This window comes from Rhagoletis pomonella, unplaced genomic scaffold, assembly GCF_013731165.1.
Source record: "Rhagoletis pomonella isolate Grant_MI unplaced genomic scaffold, Rhpom_1.0 Rhpom_scaffold_00001, whole genome shotgun sequence".
NCBI lineage: Eukaryota > Metazoa > Arthropoda > Insecta > Diptera > Tephritidae > Rhagoletis > Rhagoletis pomonella.
Genome location: NW_023458555.1, coordinates 90512850 through 90532041, shown reverse-complemented (window position 1 = coordinate 90532041; position 19192 = coordinate 90512850). Strand labels below are relative to the sequence as shown.

The 19192-nt window shown below is 39.5% G+C and overlaps 2 protein-coding genes across 2 annotated transcripts in view; both read right to left on the bottom strand.

Moving 5' to 3' along the window:
* LOC118748698 (protein unc-13 homolog 4B) overlaps nt 1–19192 on the bottom strand; it is a gene marked incomplete at both ends in the record, with an annotated part of 302206 nt that overhangs the window by 180870 nt on the left and 102144 nt on the right.
* Nucleotides 4217–7364, bottom strand: LOC118748710. Its single transcript, XM_036483359.1, has 2 exons — nt 5996–7364; nt 4217–5909 (listed from the first exon to the last, which is right to left on the bottom strand). The coding sequence occupies exon 2, from the start codon at nt 5555–5557 to the stop codon at nt 4787–4789; it is 771 nt and encodes a 256-aa protein (XP_036339252.1). The 5' UTR covers nt 5558–5909; nt 5996–7364; the 3' UTR covers nt 4217–4786.

Genomic DNA, 19192 nt, shown 5'->3' with positions numbered 1-19192 from the left:
CAGATTTCGTTACACGATCTTTTGAGGCTGAGGATTCTGATGCTGGATGCCAATTCCTGCCCATTGCCTTTTTTATAGGTTTTTAGGTCCTAAAAATCCGTTCCCTGTTCATCACATAAACAAACAAAACTCACACTCACACCACCAACCACTGCTTAACGACCCTGCAGTCAAATGAACTAGTTGTAAACTACCTCACAACTAGTATGAATCTCATGCCCAACTAGTCAGCCAACTATCTTTTTTCCATGCAATCAACTGGTATTTTTAACATGGGGATGTCCTACAAGATGGCAATTGTCAGATTTCGGTCAGAAATATACCAGTCTCATACTAGTTCAAAACAGACAGAAAAGTACTAGTCCAATTATTACGGTTGCCAGACGTACTGATTTTATCAGTACAGTACTGATTTTTTAACTCTTGTACTGATTTTATTAATTTCTTCAATCAGTACGCTAATGTCCTGATTTTTCAAAATTTGCACTGATTTGTACTGAATTTTCTATTCAAACAGAATACTTTAGTATTTTCTTAAGGTTTTTATATTCAACAATTTATATTGAAAATTTATTGTGGAAAAGCAACAATAATTCGAAAAAATGGTAGAAGTGATAGCTATTTCGGAAATCACCATATTTCCTCATCAGACTTCTTTCAGTAGGATTCGAACCGACGATCCCACTGACTCAGCCAGTTGCCTATGCACCGTGTCAAGTACGCCTTGTAAATTATCGTGTGCTTTTTTCCACTATTTTCATTTTTGTTATGCCAACACAATCAAGCGCATTTATTCCGTTGCAATTCACTTGATCATTTGGCTGTTGGTATTGTTGGTTTTTGCTAATAATTCTATTTTAGAATGTTTAACTTTTAGGTGTGCTCTTCCTTAAGTTATTTGTTTTTGTTATTTTTTTTTTTGGCCTTATAACAATTATATTCAACAATTTATATTGAGCTCGAGGCCGTTTTTTAAATGAAAATTTATTGTGGAAAAGCAACAATAATTTGAAAAAATGGTAGAAGTGATAGCTATTTGGGAAATCACCACATTTCCTCATCAGACTTCTTTCAGTAGGATTCGAACCGACGATCCCACTGACTCAGCCAGTTGCCTATGCACCGTGCTAAGTACGCATTGTAAATTATCGTTTGCTTTTTTCCACTATTTTCATTTTTTTTATGCCAACACAATCAAGCGCAGCTATTCCGCTGCATTTCACTTGATCATGTGGTTGTTGGTATTGTTGGTTTTTGCTAATAATTCTATTTTAGAATGTTTATCTTTTAGGTGTGCTCTTCCTTAAGTTATTTGTTTTTGTTATTTTTTTTGGCCTCATAACAATTATATTCAACAATTTATATTGAGCTCGAGGCCGTTTATTAAATGAAAATTTATTGTGGAAAAGCAACATTAATTTGAAAAAATGGTAGAAGTGATAGCTATTTCGGAAATCACCACATTTCCTCATCAGACTTCTTTCAGTAGGATTCGAACCGACGATCCCACTGACTCAGCCAGTTGCCTATGCACCGTGCTAAGTACGCCTTGTAAATTATCGTTTGCTTTTTTCCACTATTTTCACTTTTGTTATGCCAACACAATCAAGCGCAGCTATTCCGCATACAACGAAAAGATCAATCGTTTTATGGGCATATCGCCGGGTCGTTACGTACCAGTTGCGACAATATGATGGAGCTTAAATTATTTAAAAAGAAAGTTCAAATTTTTATCGAGGGTTTTTAAGTAACTCGAAAATAACTTTCAGTTTAATAACAATAAATTTCAATATTCGAATGGCTTTTGCCTATAACTTACAAGACCTTTTTCTCAATTTACTGACTGTAAAAGAGTTTTGCATACAAGACATAGAGTTAGATACTCTTTTTAGCGAATTCTTAGTCTTTCACAGTTTTTGCATAGTTGAAAAATTATTAAAGCCATGAGGAAATATAGAATGAGTATGAGAGGATCTTAAGAGTAACGTTTGTTTCCTGGCGCAGAGAGAAACCGGCTTCTAATTAAAATTTTTGATAGTAAACTTCAAATTAGAAGTAATTTTAAAATGAAATGTATAGAATTCTTTGACTATTTAAACACTGAAAATGGAAATGATCTCATTATTGCTATTAAAAAATTTCATAAATATAAAATAATTTATTGGCTCCTGTGTACGATGATGTGTACACTCATGTTAAAATGAATAACATTTTTATATTTTATGAACTACTAGTGATGCCGTATGGCGTTTTTATCTAAAATATTTTTTTTATAAAAAAAAGGTATTTTTTCCTTTTAAATGTTTTTTCTCAGATTTATACATACGAAGTATACAAATTGCATATCACAAGAAAGCGGGTTGAAATATAAGATTTTAAATTTTTCAAAGACCCGACCTGTAGCACCTGTAACATAGAAAAAGTTATATATCGTTTAAATAAGAGAAAAGGGTGTACAACGACTATGTTTTTACTTTCTTTAGTAGTTTACATACAGTAATTTAAAATAATTTTTTACCAAAGGTCCAATTTCGAACTTCGAACTGAGAAATTACTTAGCTATGACTCAATCTCTTAAAAAAAATCGGTTTGGTCCAATACCCAGAAAAAAAATTGATTTTGCCGTACAGTGTTATTGCTATTCAAAAAGTCACAAATATAAAATAATTTATTGGCTCCTGTGTATAATGATGTGTACACTCATTTTAAAATGAATAAAACTTTTATTTTTTATGAACTATATTTTATTTATATACCAAAATATTGTTAAAAACAAGAACTCAGGCGTTTTAAATTATTTTCTGTTGCTTACATTCATAATTTTGCTTTGAATAAAAACGTACTGAGAAGTACTGATTTTTTTAGCATGAAAAAGTCCAATGTACTGATTTCGCGCATAAAAAATCTGGCAACCCTACCAATTATGGACCAAAACCGCTACTTTGGAAGTCAAAAAATTAAATGAATTCATGAATATACAATGAAAGACTTTTGATTAAGTACACTTTAAAATATTACACATTTTTATTTAGCAGCCTTAGATTTGCCAATAATTAGTGTAAAATTTTTTGAGTATTAATTAAAAGGAAAAATAAATACATAAATATTTCAAACATTCGAACATAAATTTAAAGGCATTTTCCATTAATCGATATTAAAAGTAAAAGCTTTCAGGTACAGTAAATGCTATATTTTTATCTTTTTTTAAAAATATGGAAAAGAAAACATTTTAGTTAAAAATAAAACGAATACCGTAGTTCATTTTGAGTGAACTAAAATAAAAATAAGAGTTTTCATTAAAATAAATTAAATTCGTTAACTTTGCACATTTCAGTCCTTTCGTTTTAAAATTTGTTTAAAGTAATAATTAGTGTTTAAATAACTTTGCACATTTCAATCCATTCGTTTTAAAATTTTTTTAAAGTAATAATTAATGTTTAAAATTGAGATTTGGATAAGAATAAAGTAAATAAATCATTCAAGTAGTTGATAAATATTCCTAATTTTTGTCTATACTTTGGCTTGTTGATTGATAATTAAAATTAATCAAATAATTATATTAATTTGTAATTAAAAAGAGTCAAAAATAATTGAAATTGATCAAAAATAACAAAATAATGATGTAATTAAAATTAACGAATTAATTAAAAAAATTTTGTTTAAGTAATTATTAATCATTAAAAAGGTGCTTATATCGGTATTTAACCATTAAACGGTTATTCAAAAAAACATGTTTTAATTAATAATCATTATGAGTATTAATCATTATTTAACAAGTATGGTATAATTACGAGTACGTACTCGCTTTAACGGTTTACAATATACCCAAATAAAAGTTATAATATTTTGTGTACTCTATTGTGTTCAACTGTCGAAGTCAAATAAAACAGGGCATGATTACATAAATCGTTTTGTACTGGGTACAAGTCTGGTCATTTTCGAACTAGTTCGGTTTCAGTCAGGAAATTCTAGTTGTAAACTAGTATTTTTCCTGACTAGTTTGGCGTATCACTGCAGGGGATCGTTTCAACTCAACAGCGGCGCTAGACTCGAGTTATGGGATTTGTTTTTTTTTATAATATGTATTTATTTATTGAATCTTTCTTTCGAAACTAACAATAAGTTTTCAAATCTTACAAACTACCATTAAATTTAAAACTTCTGCGGTAACGCTTAGAATTTTTTTATTTTTCCATACATATACAAGTTAAGGACTGAAGGTCCTGAACAACAAAAAAAATTAAAGGGTCAATTTGCCCTGGAATTAAAAGAGGTAATTTAAACGTTATAATAAAAGGTCTTTATTGAGATAAATAAATAAGCCTAATTGACTATAGTAACACCCCGATGAAACTGCCGCTGCTCCGAGTTCTGCCGCCCTTTATAACCTGTTCCGCTGCCGTTGTTCTATAGCCAGACATAGGCGACGTCAGTGAGCCGTCTTGGCCTTGAATTCCCACAGGTAACTTGGAATATGCAACACACTGATTTCAAACCGTGTGAAATGAAATTATGCTGACACCGCTGCAATGCCTAATGCATTGGCTCCGTTATACTAATGGTTGCGTAAGCATAAGCCAGAGGTGGCCGACGGTTCCCATAGGTGTCTGATAGCGTTGCATAATATTGCTATTGCATGATATGATGAAATGCACTTGGCCTTGACAAAGGTGTAGGATGTCAATTATGTTGTGAACCACAATTATGCTGACATGGCGCACGTGTATTGCCGGACTGTGGGAATGCAACATGTTGGGTGTCGGCGGATGTGTTAACTCCTCCCCCTTTAAAGATCTGCGTCCCGCAGATTAGATGGACGTTCCTCGGTTTTTGAATTAGCCTTGTTGTCAATGTTCAATGCAGGTAGGTGTATCTTCGCCGTAATCCTTCTCCAAATGTGCCAAAGCGATAACATTAGTATGACTAACACCAAACCTTCGGTGAATGCAAACCAATTGGTTTTCTCCTTGAGGTATCCCAGGAGCTTGATATTATGAGATGTCATCCCGTGTATTAGGTTAAGGTTCATTACCACACTGCGGTTAGTGACGCTGGCCAAGATTGGTGGAAGCACCTGTACTCCTGATCTACTAGTACTCGAGTAGTTTTTGCCATTGATTGCTACGGTCTCATTGTCCATCTGGAGGATATAAGAACCATTAAGTGTATTTGAATTGTTACCTGATTTTACAATCCCTATAAAATTGTCAGGGAAAATGGTATCATCCTTGATGATTTCAACAGTGGAATCGTTACAGGTGGCGTAAGTACAACTTGTTTGTCCTCCCTTGAGAAGACGAGTCAGGTCAGGATTGTTTGATATGCCAATTCTACTCGGACGCCGTTCTGTTGCGATCAGGTGATTAAATCTAGCTTCTGTGACCTTTGGTAGGGACAACACGTATAAGAGGAGTGTGTTGTTGGTGTAGATCGATGGTTTGCTATATTCAATGGCTTCGATGGCGTTGCTGTATGGAAGAACGTCGATCTCACTGACAAGCTGGTTAACTTCCTCTATACTCAGAAGATTGGTGTTGACGACTTCTGCCTTAGCCATCAGCACGGATCAGTTCGTTGACGTCTTCATTCAGGATAAAGATTTTATGCTGGACTTCTTGAGAAATCCTGTCCAAGTTCCTCTTGTTGATTACATCATTGGTGGCGACCACAATGCCATTGAGCCTCTGCAATAACTGATTAGTTTTCTTAAAAATTTTATCATTCACCTTGTATTGCTGCTCGTTATTTTTATTAAGGGAATTTTCGTTTCGGAGGACCTCATCCCAGTGCGTAGCATCAGGTGAGCCAGCAATCCATTTCCAAGCTGAGCCAATCCAGTTAATAGATCGTTTTAATCTAGCCGTCTCGTGACCTCTTAGTTCGTTTAAACGTGTGCGGATACTGCCTAGCTGGAATAGTAGTACCTCTGTAGATGCTGTTGTTTCATTTAAGGTAGTTGCCGATTTGTTGCCAGTTCGAATCGTTCCAAATTTACCACATGAATTAGCTTGAAGTGTCCATCGATGATCCATCCATACCCATCTCGTATGGTTACTAGGGGTGAGTCTATCTTGAATAGGTCATATGAAAGCGCAATGGCGCAGATGCACGTGCTACGGATTAGATTAATACATTAGTCTACTAATGGTTTATTACCCATACCCACGTTATTATAGTGACTCTACAATTCAAAGTTTTAATTCTAAAATTCGTCTTAGCCATATCTTTTTTGCATTATTATATTTTTTATTCTACTCAAAGTCTTAATTCTAAATTTCGTCTTAATCATATCCTTTTTCTCTTAACTATTCTACTCATTTAACTAGTTATCTAACTTTATGTTTTTAATTAACCTAAGATCCTTATTCTAGTTTTGAGTTGCATGGGGTGAATAGTGACAAAATTGAGAGATTTGCATGTTCTTTTGTTATTGTTTATTTTCTTAGGGAACCCAGTAGTGAAGTAGTTAATTGTGTTAATTGTTAATTAATTAGTGGTAAGTGTTTAATGCGATAAATGAAAGTTAATTGTAGTAATAAATTTCATGCAATCTTGTTTCCCCTTTTTTTGTGAGAATTCACTTTCTCCATTTTTTATTTGTTTAGCATTTGCATTTGCATCATATTTGCATGTTCTTTCATTTTTCTTTAATTTTTTATTTTTGGAGATTATTCTTCTATACATTTGTTACTTTTGCGTACTTATTTAGCAGAATGTGTATTTATGGTTTTTTGCATCGGACTATAGGTATTATTTGTCTATGGAAGGTCCGCGTTGGTCCCTTTTAGTCATAAGCGTTTATAATTGCAAATTACCTACTCATGGCACGGGTGGCTTCACGCAAATAAGCAGAAGATTACCGTGGGGGAGTTGAACCACCTCGAATCTGCCATCTCACACCACTGAGCGAGGTGGAATTGAACCACTATGACTTCATCGACTACAAACGCATAAACGCTTGCATTCCGAACCGCCGGATTCTAGTAATCTTAAGCTTCTTATTAACCTTTTGTCTAATGTTATCTTACACATTTTTTATATCTGCTTTGTGGAATTTTTTCCCACTTTCAGTTACTATTGTCGCATTTCTATTTTCTGCGATTGTTTCTTATTTAAATAGAGGCTATTGTTTCCCCTTTATTTGTCTTTTTGCTATGAACAGAGTATCGCCACTATTATATTCTTTGGGTGGCGAGCGTTCTGAATTGATCCTTGCATTTCTAGCTTCTTGTTCATGTAGTAACAAAGCTTTGATATTCTCATGCGTTTGATCCCTAAAGTCCCTTAAGCCTTGGTAGTTTACCCTAGCTGTTCTGTTAAAGAATATATCTACCGGTTTCCTTTTTGTTATGGGATGGATGGTATTGTTGTACCTATCTACGACTATCGCTACCCTCTCTTTGGGAGTCATCCTAGGAAAGTCGTTAGATATGCACCACGATGTAGGAAGACAGAGGTGGCGCAATCAGCAATACCGCTACTTTGTTCTTGGCGAATTTGACAGAATCAGCTGTTCGTGTGACGTCATTTTAGCAAACTGTTTGTATGTATGCAGAGATGTTTATATGTAAGTAAATATGGCGACCTCCATGGTTTGACAGTTAACACTTGTTTTCTCCTCTATCTCCAATTATTCTTTCCTTTATCTACACTATTCCTTGCTATCTTGACGTCATCACCCGCAGGAATGCGCAATCTTGTATTATATCATTCTTGGATATGCACAAATAAATTTCAATCAAGGTTGAATGTAACCTTTCTACCTGGCCATTGGCTTCACTCCGCTGGGTGGGCGTCTGGTAAATTTCAATCCCGAGAGATCTAATGTAATTGAGAACGAGTGGAGTTAGGAATCCCCTCTCATTGTCCATGACCAATATTTGGGGCACGGAAAAATAATGTAAAACTTCAGTAAGTTTCCTTCGGATATAAATGGACGACTTATTTTTGATAGCGAATAATTTTGCGAATTTTGAAAACTTGTCCACACAGCTCAGAAACTTCTATTTCTCAATCTCAAAAATATCTATGTGAATGATCTCGCATGGGTAGCTGGGAATCAGTGTCGGTTGGAGGTGAGGCTTAGCCGGATGCCTGTCATATTTATTAAGCTTACACACTTCGCACTGCCTAACATAATCCCTAATTTGTTTTGACATACCTGGAAAGTAGTACTTTTCTAGAATCTGCTCTCTATTTTCCTGGGGATTCCTGTGGGCTCTGCGATGCTCTTCCTCGATTATATCGAATATTCTATCAGGGATGGTCACGTCTTCCACTAGGCGCTGAGTTATCCGGATCCTATACCCGTGGAAATTATTAGCATACACGTTTGGCAGTGATTGGAGAAATTCCTCAGGAATTTTTATGCCATTTATAACATTAGGATTAAGGCATTCTTTGAGAATTGGAATAACGTTTGAACTGTTGATATTTGGTAAAGAAATAAAATATCTGCGGTAGCCATGATGCGGTTGCTCATGGCATCGAGATTCCTGACCTACTCTAAATATCACCTGATTCCTAAAGACGTTTATGGGGGCCTCGACGTGTGGTATAAGATCGGAATTATCCTGTTCAGCGGAGTGCATTGTTGCTACCTCATCACTATTTCCTATTTCGCTTCCTGACCACAGAATCCGTTAAGGCGTTGAGTTCAGTCTTAAGACGGGAAAGAGCATCCGCGACCACATTAGCCTTCCCTGGCTTATAAATTATTTCACAGTTATATTCTTCGATGCGTGCTTTCCATCTCTTTAGTTTTGCATTATAATTGCGACAGCTTAAGGAAAATGTTAATGGTTGGTGATCAGTATATGTTCTTATCTTTTTGGCACCGTACAAATACGACCTCAAATTATCTAATGCCCACACTATGGCTAGCATCTCCTTTTCATTCGTAGCATAGTTTTCCTCGGCCTTGTTCAGGGAGCGAGAAATATATGCAATTGGTTTGTCCGTACCTATATCCCCCTGGGATAGAACTGCACCAATTGCGTAGTTCGACGCATCTGTGGTCAAATTAAAAGGCTTACCAAAATCAGGAAATGCCAGGACATCAGCGGAAGTTAGCATACGTTTTAGGTAATCTATTTTCCTCGATGCACTGGCTTTTATTTGTGCATTTTTCCCGCGCGTTAGATTTGTCAATGGCTTAGCTATTTTTGCGTAGTCACCAACGAACTTCCGATAGTAGGAGGTCATTCCCAAAAAACTTTTCAGATCTTTCAAATTGCATGGTGGCAAAATTAGATTCATAGCCTGAACCTTTTTTTGGGTCAGGACGAACTCCTTCGCGAGTGATGATGTACCCCAAAAATTCAACTTCAGTTTGCAGGAAGCAGGTTTTTTCTAAATTCACTTTTCGATTGGATTCCAACAATCGAGAAAATACCATTTGGACATTCTTCAAATGATCGTCAGCATCCTTACCAAACACAGTGATATCGTCGATGTAAACATAGCAGATTTTACCGATATATTGTTTCAGTACATCGTCCATCATACGCTGGAAGATGGCTGGCGCGTTCTTGAGGCCAAAAGGCAATCTCAAAAATTCGTATTTACCGTTCATGGTCGAAAAAGCAGTCTTAGATATGCCGGATTCCTTCATAGGGATTTGGTGGAACCCAGAAGTTAAGTCAATGGTCGTGAAGTAACGGGAGTTTCCAAGGCTACACAAAGTAGCGTTTATGTCAGGGATAGGATAGGTGTCGGGAAGCGTTACAGCGTTAAGCCTTTTGTAGTCAATTACCATACGGTACTGCTTCTCCCCATTTGGTTTAGGTATCTTAGGAACCACCCAAATAGGAGAGTTGTATGGACTCTTTGATGGTCGGATAACTCCATCTTGCAGCAATTCGTCCACCTGCCGGTCGACCTCTTCTCTCATGCAAGAAGGATAAGGATAGCTTTTGCTATAAACTGGTTCAGAAGTTGACGTTTTAATTTCTGCGCGTACGCAAGTGTACTAATTCGTTCCCCTTAATAGGTAGGAAAAGGTTGCTAAATTTAGCTACTAGTTTGTTCACTTTTTCCTCCGTTTCAACAGGGATGTCCTTAGACAAGATATAATTCACTTGGGTGGATATGCGAGCCTTCAGCGGGATTTTAAATTCGTTAACCTTTAGAATATTAGATTTTCTGTCCACTATCGCACCAATATCCCTAAGTGTATCGTCCCCTATGATTCCGTCAAATGAGGTTAATCCTGGGAGCACAAAGAAGGTTATGTCAGAGTCTTAAACAAATTCAAACTTAGTTTTTTCTGTATCGGGATACTTCCGCCTGCTGATCTTACGGTAAAGGATCTGTCGACTGGTTTGCCTTGCTTGACAACCGTTTGCTTAATGAAGTTTTTATTGGCACCAGTGTCGACAAGAAAATCTAAGGTGCGGCCGTCAAGGAGTACGTACTCTAAGTAAGGTACGCTAGATGGCCGTTGGATAAAAAATTCTCCTCCTGTGCCTCCTGTGAAGTCTGCAAGTAGTTAGTCACTTCGTCATTGCTATCGTCCGTCTCTATGTTGAACAGCTTTTGCTGTTTTCGTGGAAGATTATCTGATCTTGCACCTCGTTTAAAGGGATTCGGTCTATTCATGTAGTTCACTTTGCGCGATTGGACCGACTGGTCCACGTCCATCTTCTCGACGGGTGGCTGAGAGGTTGACGGAGGATCTCGCCTAGGAGTAATGTGTCCAACTCGTTTTTCAAGGCGATATCGTCGCTCTTGGGGACGCCATGTTGTCCTTGGTGGAAGTGGAGGCGCCTTGTTACCATCCAAACCATGCATGCGATCTGGCATGGTATTCATCGGTGCGACAATGCGGTTATTAAACCGTGCAGTGTGTACCGTGTAGTTCCTCAAATTTGTATTCTGTATCTCGAGGCACCTTGAGTATGCCTCAGGTAGATTCTTAGGACGCTGAACCAGGAGCATCTTTGAAAGATCCCCATTCAATCCACGGATGAACACATCAAGCGCACGATTTCTGTACGTATCTATTAGTACCTGCACTGTCTCCTGAGAATATTTCTCAGTTTTGAGTTTATTTATAATTAAAGAAAATTGGTGATTCACGGTTCCATAGAAGTCATCGAGCCGCGAATCCTTTTGGGAGAGTTGGTGGAGTTGGTACTCCAAGGTGCGTATGTCGCGTTTGTCGGCGTAATGGAGTGATAGACACTCCATCATGGCAGTCCAGTCAGCGTCAAAAATGCTATAGGATATGAGGGCAGTATCGGCGGGTCCTCGTATCTTTTGTCGAATGTGCTGTAAAATCGCACGATAGATTGGCTTACCCTTTACCAGCTCGAAATCAGTAAGGATGCTCTCGACAGCATGCACCCATGACACAAACATATTTGGATTACCGTCGAACACCTGTAGCTCCTTCACAGAGTCTGGAAGTCTCGAGATATCCCTAAGTTCCGCCTCCGTTGCTGGAGCTCGGGGCTGAACTTGTACTTCTGCTTCCACTCCATTTAGCTGCGGAGTAGCAGCTTCTATCAAAGCGATCCTATTTTGAAGTGTGTCCAAGCTTGATACACGCCTCTCTATCCCATTCAGCTGGTCCATAAGTGCGTTAACTGCACCAGTCAATCTCGTTACGTTGTCCTGAAGCGAATCCATCCTGGAAATAAACAAGGAAAAGTATGCAGACGAAAAGTGGGTATTTTTACTCACAACACTTCAAGGATCATTTATTTGTCACTTGATTATTTTTTGATTAGTTTCACTTAAGCACTTTAATAGCTCTTTGATATCTTGTTTACTGGCTTCTTTTTAGATAGCCTTTTAGCTAATTTTTATTTTTCACTTTTATTTGGTATAACTTCTTTCCACTTTTCACAATCACTTAATCACTGATTTGATTATCCCGATTTTATTTTACTACTAACACTACTGGTCCCTGCTCGGGCGACAGTTAAGGACTGAAGGTCCTGAACAACAAAAAAAATTAAAGGGCCAACTTGCCCTGGAATTAAAAGAGGTAATTTAAACGTTATAATAAAAGGTTTTTATTGAGATAAATAAATAAGCCTAATTGACTATAGTAGCACCCCGATGCAACTGCCGCTGCTCCGAGTTCTGCCGCCCTTTATAGCCTGTTCCGCTGCCGTTGTTCTATAGCCAGACATAGGCGACGTCAGTGAGCCGCCTTGGCCTTGAATTCCCACAGGTAACTTGGAATATGCAACCCACTGATTTCAAACCGTGTGAAAATTATGCTGACACCGCTGCAATGCCTAATGCATTGGCTCCGTTATACTAATAGTTGCGTAAGCATTAGCCAGAGGTACTAACTGTGGCCGACGGTTCCCATAGGTGTCTGATAGCGTTGCATAATATTGCTATTGCATGATATGATGAAATGCACTTGGCCTTGACAAAGGTGTAGGATGTCAATTATGTTGTGAACCACAATTATGCTGACATGGCGCACGTGTATTGCCGGACTGTGGGAATGCAACATGTTGGGTGTCGGCGGATGTGTTAACTTATATTTATTGCAGTTGTTGCGGCTGTCGGAATGGACAATATTCCGAGCAGCAGGATCGCTGGATATCGTGCTGGGCAGGCGGTCTGAAAGGACGAGTTCCAGAGCCGCACTGCCTGGGCGGGTGAAAAAGACTAGTTTCCACGCCGCGCCTTCGCTTCTCTATATTTAAGTAATTACAATACAGTAGGCTGTGTTCGGTCGGAAAGGACAAGTTTCCGAGCCGCACTGACACTGGTGTTGGGTAGTCGGTCTGAAAGGACGAGTTCCAGAGCCGAAATTGATATATTGCAGATATCGAAATTTATTATATTGCGCATCATTGAATATCGGAGAAATCCTTTCTATTTAGTCATCTTGCATTTCTCGGGCTAAGAAGATCTCTCGCTAGTCGATTTGGATGGATCATTAACCGTGCTGAGTAACCGGCGCTTAGCCCTGTTATGTCCTCATGCACCGTATTTACATTAAGATCTTTGTGGATATTCGTGTTTTATATGTACCACGGTGCTCCGCATATGGCGCGTAAAATTTTTGACTGCAGTCTTTAAAGTCTGGTCAAAATGGAACTGCACGCTTTGCCCCAAAGCCCGATTCCATATGCCCAACATGGTTTAATCATTATATTAAAAAGCAACATCTTGTTATCTAGGCTTAATTGTTTTAGTTTCGCTTGGGGAATTTTGTTTTCTATATGCTTTTTTCAGGTAAGTCTTCTATCTAGTGTCATCCCAAGGTATTTGACACTATCTTTTTGTGGTAAATACAGAAATCAAGCTAATCGGCCGATATGAACTTACTACCGTCGGATCTTTGCCTGGTTTTGGCACCATAATTATTTCCGAAAGTTTCCATAAGTCGAGGAAATGTCCCAACTTAAGCATGTTATTAAAAATATGTAACCAAAAATGTACGGCAGTTTGTGGAAGCTCCTTTATCATTTCACCTGTAATCCTATCGTAACCAGACGCTTTATTCTTCTGAATATCATGAACAATGGTGTTAATTAAATCTTTCTTTTTAACCCGAAGCGGATTTGTGGTAAGGCTACTGGGGGTAATGAAATATTGGAGGGATGAGAGCCTTCAGTGGGTCTAAAGACTTGTGAAAGATGAGAGGCGAAAGCGTTTGCTTTATCCTCATCATTCCTCGCCCAGCTTCCGTTCTGAGTACGTAATTGTGCTTGTCGAAGAACGGGCCTCTTCGCATGCTTCAGTGTTCGCCAGAGGGAGTAGTCAGTCTGTTTCGAAGCAGACAAGGACTGAAGGATCGACTGGCTACTTTGTTATTTTTCCTCCTGCAACAAAATACGTAATTCCTTTGTGCACGCATTTAGCTCCTGTTTAAGCTTAGGATAGCGAATTCTTTGCCTTTCCCTTCTTAATTTGCGATTTTTACTTATTAAGTTAAGCATCTTTGGGGTGTGCAGGCCAGGGCAGTAAGAACTGCGATGTTTAATAGAAGAAGCAGCCCTGTCGATATCATTCTTGGTCCGAATAGGAATTTGTAGGTCGATGTGCGAACTGACATACTTTTTGTATTTTAACCAGTTTGTGTGTTTATTTGTAAGATTTTTGTTTTTTTCTTCATAATTAACATTGATAATGTTATGACGCAGGGTAAATGATCTGAAGAGAGATCAAATAAAGCTTCAGTATTAACTCGGTGTCGCGCAATAAACTTTGCTATACCAAAGTCAATAAGATCGGGTATTTTTTGTAGGTCAGATGGACAATAATTTGGCTGACCAGTAGACGAGACGTCAAATCCTCTGTTCTGGATTACATTATAAAGATTTCTACCCTTTGGTGTAATCAATCTAGATGCCCAGGATGCGTGTTTGGCATTGTAATCTCCTGCTATAATAAATTTCTTCTTCTTCTTTTTTGGCGCTGTAACCGCCTAAGCGATTTTGGCCGAGTTCAGCAAAGCACGCCAGTCGTTTCTCCTCTGTGCCAACTGACGCCAATTGGAAACGCCAAGTGAAACCAAGTCCTTCTCCACCTGATCTTTCCATCGCAGTGGGGGCCTCCCTCTTCCTCTGCTACCACCAGCAGGTTCCGAGTTGAATACTTTCAGAGCTGGAGCGTCGGTGTCCATTCGAACGACATTACCAAGCCAGCGGAGCCGCTGTATTTTAATTCGCTGCACTATGTCCATATCGTTGTAAAGCTCATACAGCTCATCGTTCCATCGTCTGCGGTACTCGCCGTCGCCAACGCGTAAAGGCGCGTAAATCTTCCGCAAAATCTTTCTCTCAAACACTCCAAGAGCCGCCTCATCGTATGTTGTCATTGTCCATGCTTCTGCGCCATATACCAGCACGGGCATGATGAGTGACTTATAGAGCGCGGTTTTCGTACGTCGAGTGAGGACTTTACTCCTGAATTGCCTACTCAGTCCAAAGTAGCACTTGTTGGCAAGAGTTATTCTACGTTGGATTTCAATGCTGACATTATTATCGGTGTTAATGCTGGTTCCCAAGTAAACGAAATTCTCTACTTTCTCGAAATTGTAACTGTCAACAGTGACGTGGGTGCCAAGGCGCGAATGTGCTGACTGTCTTGCCCTCGTTTACCACCAGACCCATTCGCTTTGCTTCCCTATCCAACTTGGAAAAGGCAGAACAGACTTCGCGGATTTTGTTAGCGATGATGTCGATGTCATCGGCATAAGCCAGCAATTGCACGCTCTTATAGTAAATTGTTCCTGAGCGGTTCAGTTCTACAGCTCTTATTATCTTCTCCAACATCAGATTAAAGAAGTCACATGAAATGGAGTCGCCCTGTCTGAAACCCCGTTTTGTGGCGAACGGCTCGGAGAGGTCTTTTCCAATTCTGACGGAGCTGGTGGTATTGCTCAACGTCATTTTACACAGCCGTATGAGTTTTGAGGGGATGCCAAATTCAGACATAGCGGCGTATAGGCAACTTCTTTTAGTGCTGTCAAAAGCGGCTTTAAAGTCGACAAATAGGTGGTGAGTGTCGATCCTTTTCTCGCGGGTCTTTTCCAAGATTTGGCGTATTGTGAATACTTGGTCTATGGTGGATTTGCCAGGTCTAAAGCCACACTGATAAGGCCCAATCAGTTCATTGACGGTGGGCTTCAGTCTTTCACACAATACGCTCGATAAGACCTTGTAACATATGCTTAGAAGGCTGATCCCGCGGTAGTTGTCGCGAATGGCGGCTTCACCTTTCTTGTGGATTGGGCAGAGCACAGTTAAATTCCAGTCGTCGTGCATGCGTTCATCTGACCATATTCTGCACAAGAGTTGATGCATGCACCTTATCAACTCCTCGCCGCCGTACTTGAATAGCTCAGCTGGCAGGCTGTCAGCTCCAGCGGCTTTGTTGTTTTTCAGCCGCGTTATTGCTATACGTACCTCGTCATAGTCAGGCGGTGGAATGTCGACTCCGTCATCATCGACTGCGGCCTCGGGTTCTTCTTCTCCAGAACTTTCCGTGCTGCTACCATTTAGTAGGGCGGAAAAGTGTTCCCTCCATAATTTAAGTACGCTTTGGACATCAGTTACTAGGTCGCCATTATTGTTCTTACAGGAGTGTGCCCGGTCTTTAAACCTTCCGTAAGTCGCCTAACTCTGGTAAAATTTTCGGGCATTCCTCCTGTCGGCCAGCATTTCAAGCTCTTCGCACTCACGTATTTCGGCCTCTCTCTTCTTGTTGCGGCAAATACGTCTCGCTTCCCTCTTCAGATCCCTATAGCGGTCCCACATAGCGCGCGTTGCGCCCGATCGCAGCGTGGCCCTGTAGGCGGCATCTTTTTTCTCTGCAGCTTCCTGACACTCCTCATCGTACCAGTTGTTCTTTCGGACTCGCTGAAATCCGACTACTTCTTCGGCGGCGGTACTTAATGAGCGGGAAATGTGGTTCCACTGCTCGCATATGTCGGTTTGTTGTAGAGTGCTCTCTGAGAGCAGGTGTGAGAGTCGAGTAGCGAAAGCGCTGGCTGTCTGTTGTGATTGCAGCTTTTCTACGTTAAGCTTTCCTTGCATATTTGGGCGCACATTTTTTGCTGCACAGAGGCGGGTGCGTATGTTGGCTGCAACAAGATAGTGGTCCGAGTCGATGTTTGGGCCGCGGAGTGTGCGTACGTCTAAAACAGTGGAAGCGTGCCTTCCGTCTATCACCACATGATCGATTTGGTTTCTCGTTTTTCGATCCGGAGACAGCCACGTAGCTTGATGGATCTTTTTATGCTTGAACCTAGTACTGCTTGCTACCATGTTTCGGGCCCCGGCGAAGTCGATCAGCCTCAATCCGTTGTTAGACGTTTCGTCGTGGAGGCTGAATTTTCCGACGGTGGTTCCAAAGATCCCTTCCTTGCCCACCCTGGCATTGAAGTCGCCAAGCACGATTTCGATATCATGACGGGGGCAGCGCTCGTACGTGCGCTCCAAGCGCTCATAGAAGAGATCCTTGGATGCCTCATCCTTCTCTTCCGTCGGGGCATGGGCGCAGATGAGCGATATGTTGAAGAATCTCGCTTTGATGCGGATTGTGGCTAGACGCTCCTCCACCGGGGTGAACGACAGTACTCGGCGACGGAGTCTCTCTCCCACCACAAATGCAACTCCGAATCTGCGCTCCTTACATGACAGCTCTAGTAGTAGACGTCGCAAGGCCCTATATATTGTTTGCCTTGCCCCGTCCAACGCATTTCTTGGATGGCGGTGATGTCAGCTTTTGTCCTTACGAGGACATCAACCAGCCGGGCAGAGGCACCTTCCCCATTAAGGGTCCGGACATTCCAGGTGCATGCCCTCAAATCGTAGTCCTTTAAACGTTTGCCGTGGTCGTCATCATAAGGAGGGGTCTCATCCGAGGCTTTGCCTTGCTTATTCACTGGAAGTGGTTTTTACGTGGCGGGTCCCAAGCCCAGCGCACAACCCATTGCTGGGACGGGGGTGGTTTCGCAACCAAATACACGTTTATATAGCGAGCCGCTTGCTCCAAGCAGACACCCGCTTGCAGCCGCACCTACTGCATGCAACTGTAACTGCATACCCAGCGCAACTACTATACCCCATATTCAACAATTTTTATTGATCTTGAGGCCGTTTTTAATGAAAAACTTATTGTGGAAAAGCAACACTAATCTGAAAAAATGGTAGAAGTGATAGCTATGTATTTCGGAAATCACCACATTTCCTCATCAGCCTTCTTTCAGTAGGATTCGAACCGGCGATCCTGCTGACTCAGCCAGTTGCCTACGCACTGTACTAAGTTCGCCTTGTAAATTATCGTTGCTTTTTTCCCACTTTTTCATTTGTTAAGCCAACACAATCAAGCGCAGCTATTCCGCTGTTGTTCACACTTGATCATGTGGTTGTTGGTTTTTGTTAATAATTCTATTTATAGAATGTTTAAATTTTAGGTGTGCTCGTCCTTAAGTTATTTGCTTCTGTTATTTTATGGCCTTATAACAATTATATTCAACAATTTTTATTGCGCTTGAGGCCGTTTTTAATGAAAAACTTATTGTGGAAAAGCAACAATAATTTGAAAAAAATATAGAAGTGATAGCTATGTATTTCGGAAATCACCACATTTCCTAATTAGACTTCTTTCAGTAGGATTCGAACCGACGATCTCACTGACTCAGCCAGTTGCCTACGCACTGTGCTAAGTTCACCTTGTTAATGATCGTTGCTTTTTTCCCGCTTTTGCATTTCGTTGCCTGGGTAAAAGATTGTCGTAAGCGCCATTTTGACGATGTTTAGTTCTAGATGCAGTTATGTATTTTGAAATAAGGTCTTTCGATTGGTGTTATCTGTTTTTAGATATCTCCTTTAGTTTCCGAGATAATAACAAAAAAAAATTCGATAATTTAGTAAAAATTTAGTAGGTGATGCACTCATGTTAAACTAATCAATATCTTAAAAATGGCGTTCTCCTTTAGTTTCCGAGATATTGAGTAAAATGCGTCGTTAATTTGATAGAAATTTTGATCACATTTTGTCGTATTTCATACAAAGTGGCTGCTAAATTGTAGACAAATGACGCTTACGACAAAATTTTACTAAAGAAAATCCTTCATAAAGTCAAAACTAATTAAGAATACACATTAAAAATTGAATAATTCCAGAATTTTGTGAGCTAGTAACATTTTCAGAGACTTTGTGTGTGTGTTGTGTTTAGGTGCTCGTCCTTAAGTTATTTGTTTTTGTTATTTTATGGCCTTATAACAATTATATTCAACAATCTTAATTGAGATTGAGGCCGTTTTTAATGAAAAACTTATTGTGGAAAAGCAACAATAATTTGAAAAAATTGTAGAAGTGATAGCTATTTCGGAAATCACCACATTTCCTCATCAGACTTCTTTCAGTAGGATTCGAATCGACGATCCCACTGACTCAGCCAGTTTCCCACGCACTGTGCTAAGTTCGCCTTGTAAATTATCGTTGCTTTTTTTCGGAATTTTTCACTTGTTAAGCCAACACAATCAAGCGCAGCTATTCCGCTGCTATTTGTTATTTTATGGCCTTATAACAACAATTATATTCAACAATTTTTATTGAGCTTGAGGCCGTATTTAATGAAAAACTTATTGTGGAAAAGCAACAATAGTTTGAAAAAATGCTCTTATATCACAACTTCTTGTCCTCGACTACTTTTAAGTGGATAGGTGTATGTAATAAGATTTCTTACACTTATCAAACTCATTGGT

Excerpts from the sequence above, each read along its gene's own strand:
- LOC118748710 (XM_036483359.1), bottom strand. The coding sequence starts at position 5,557 with ATGGCTAAGGCAGAAGTCGTCAACACCAATCTTCTGAGTATAGAGGAA.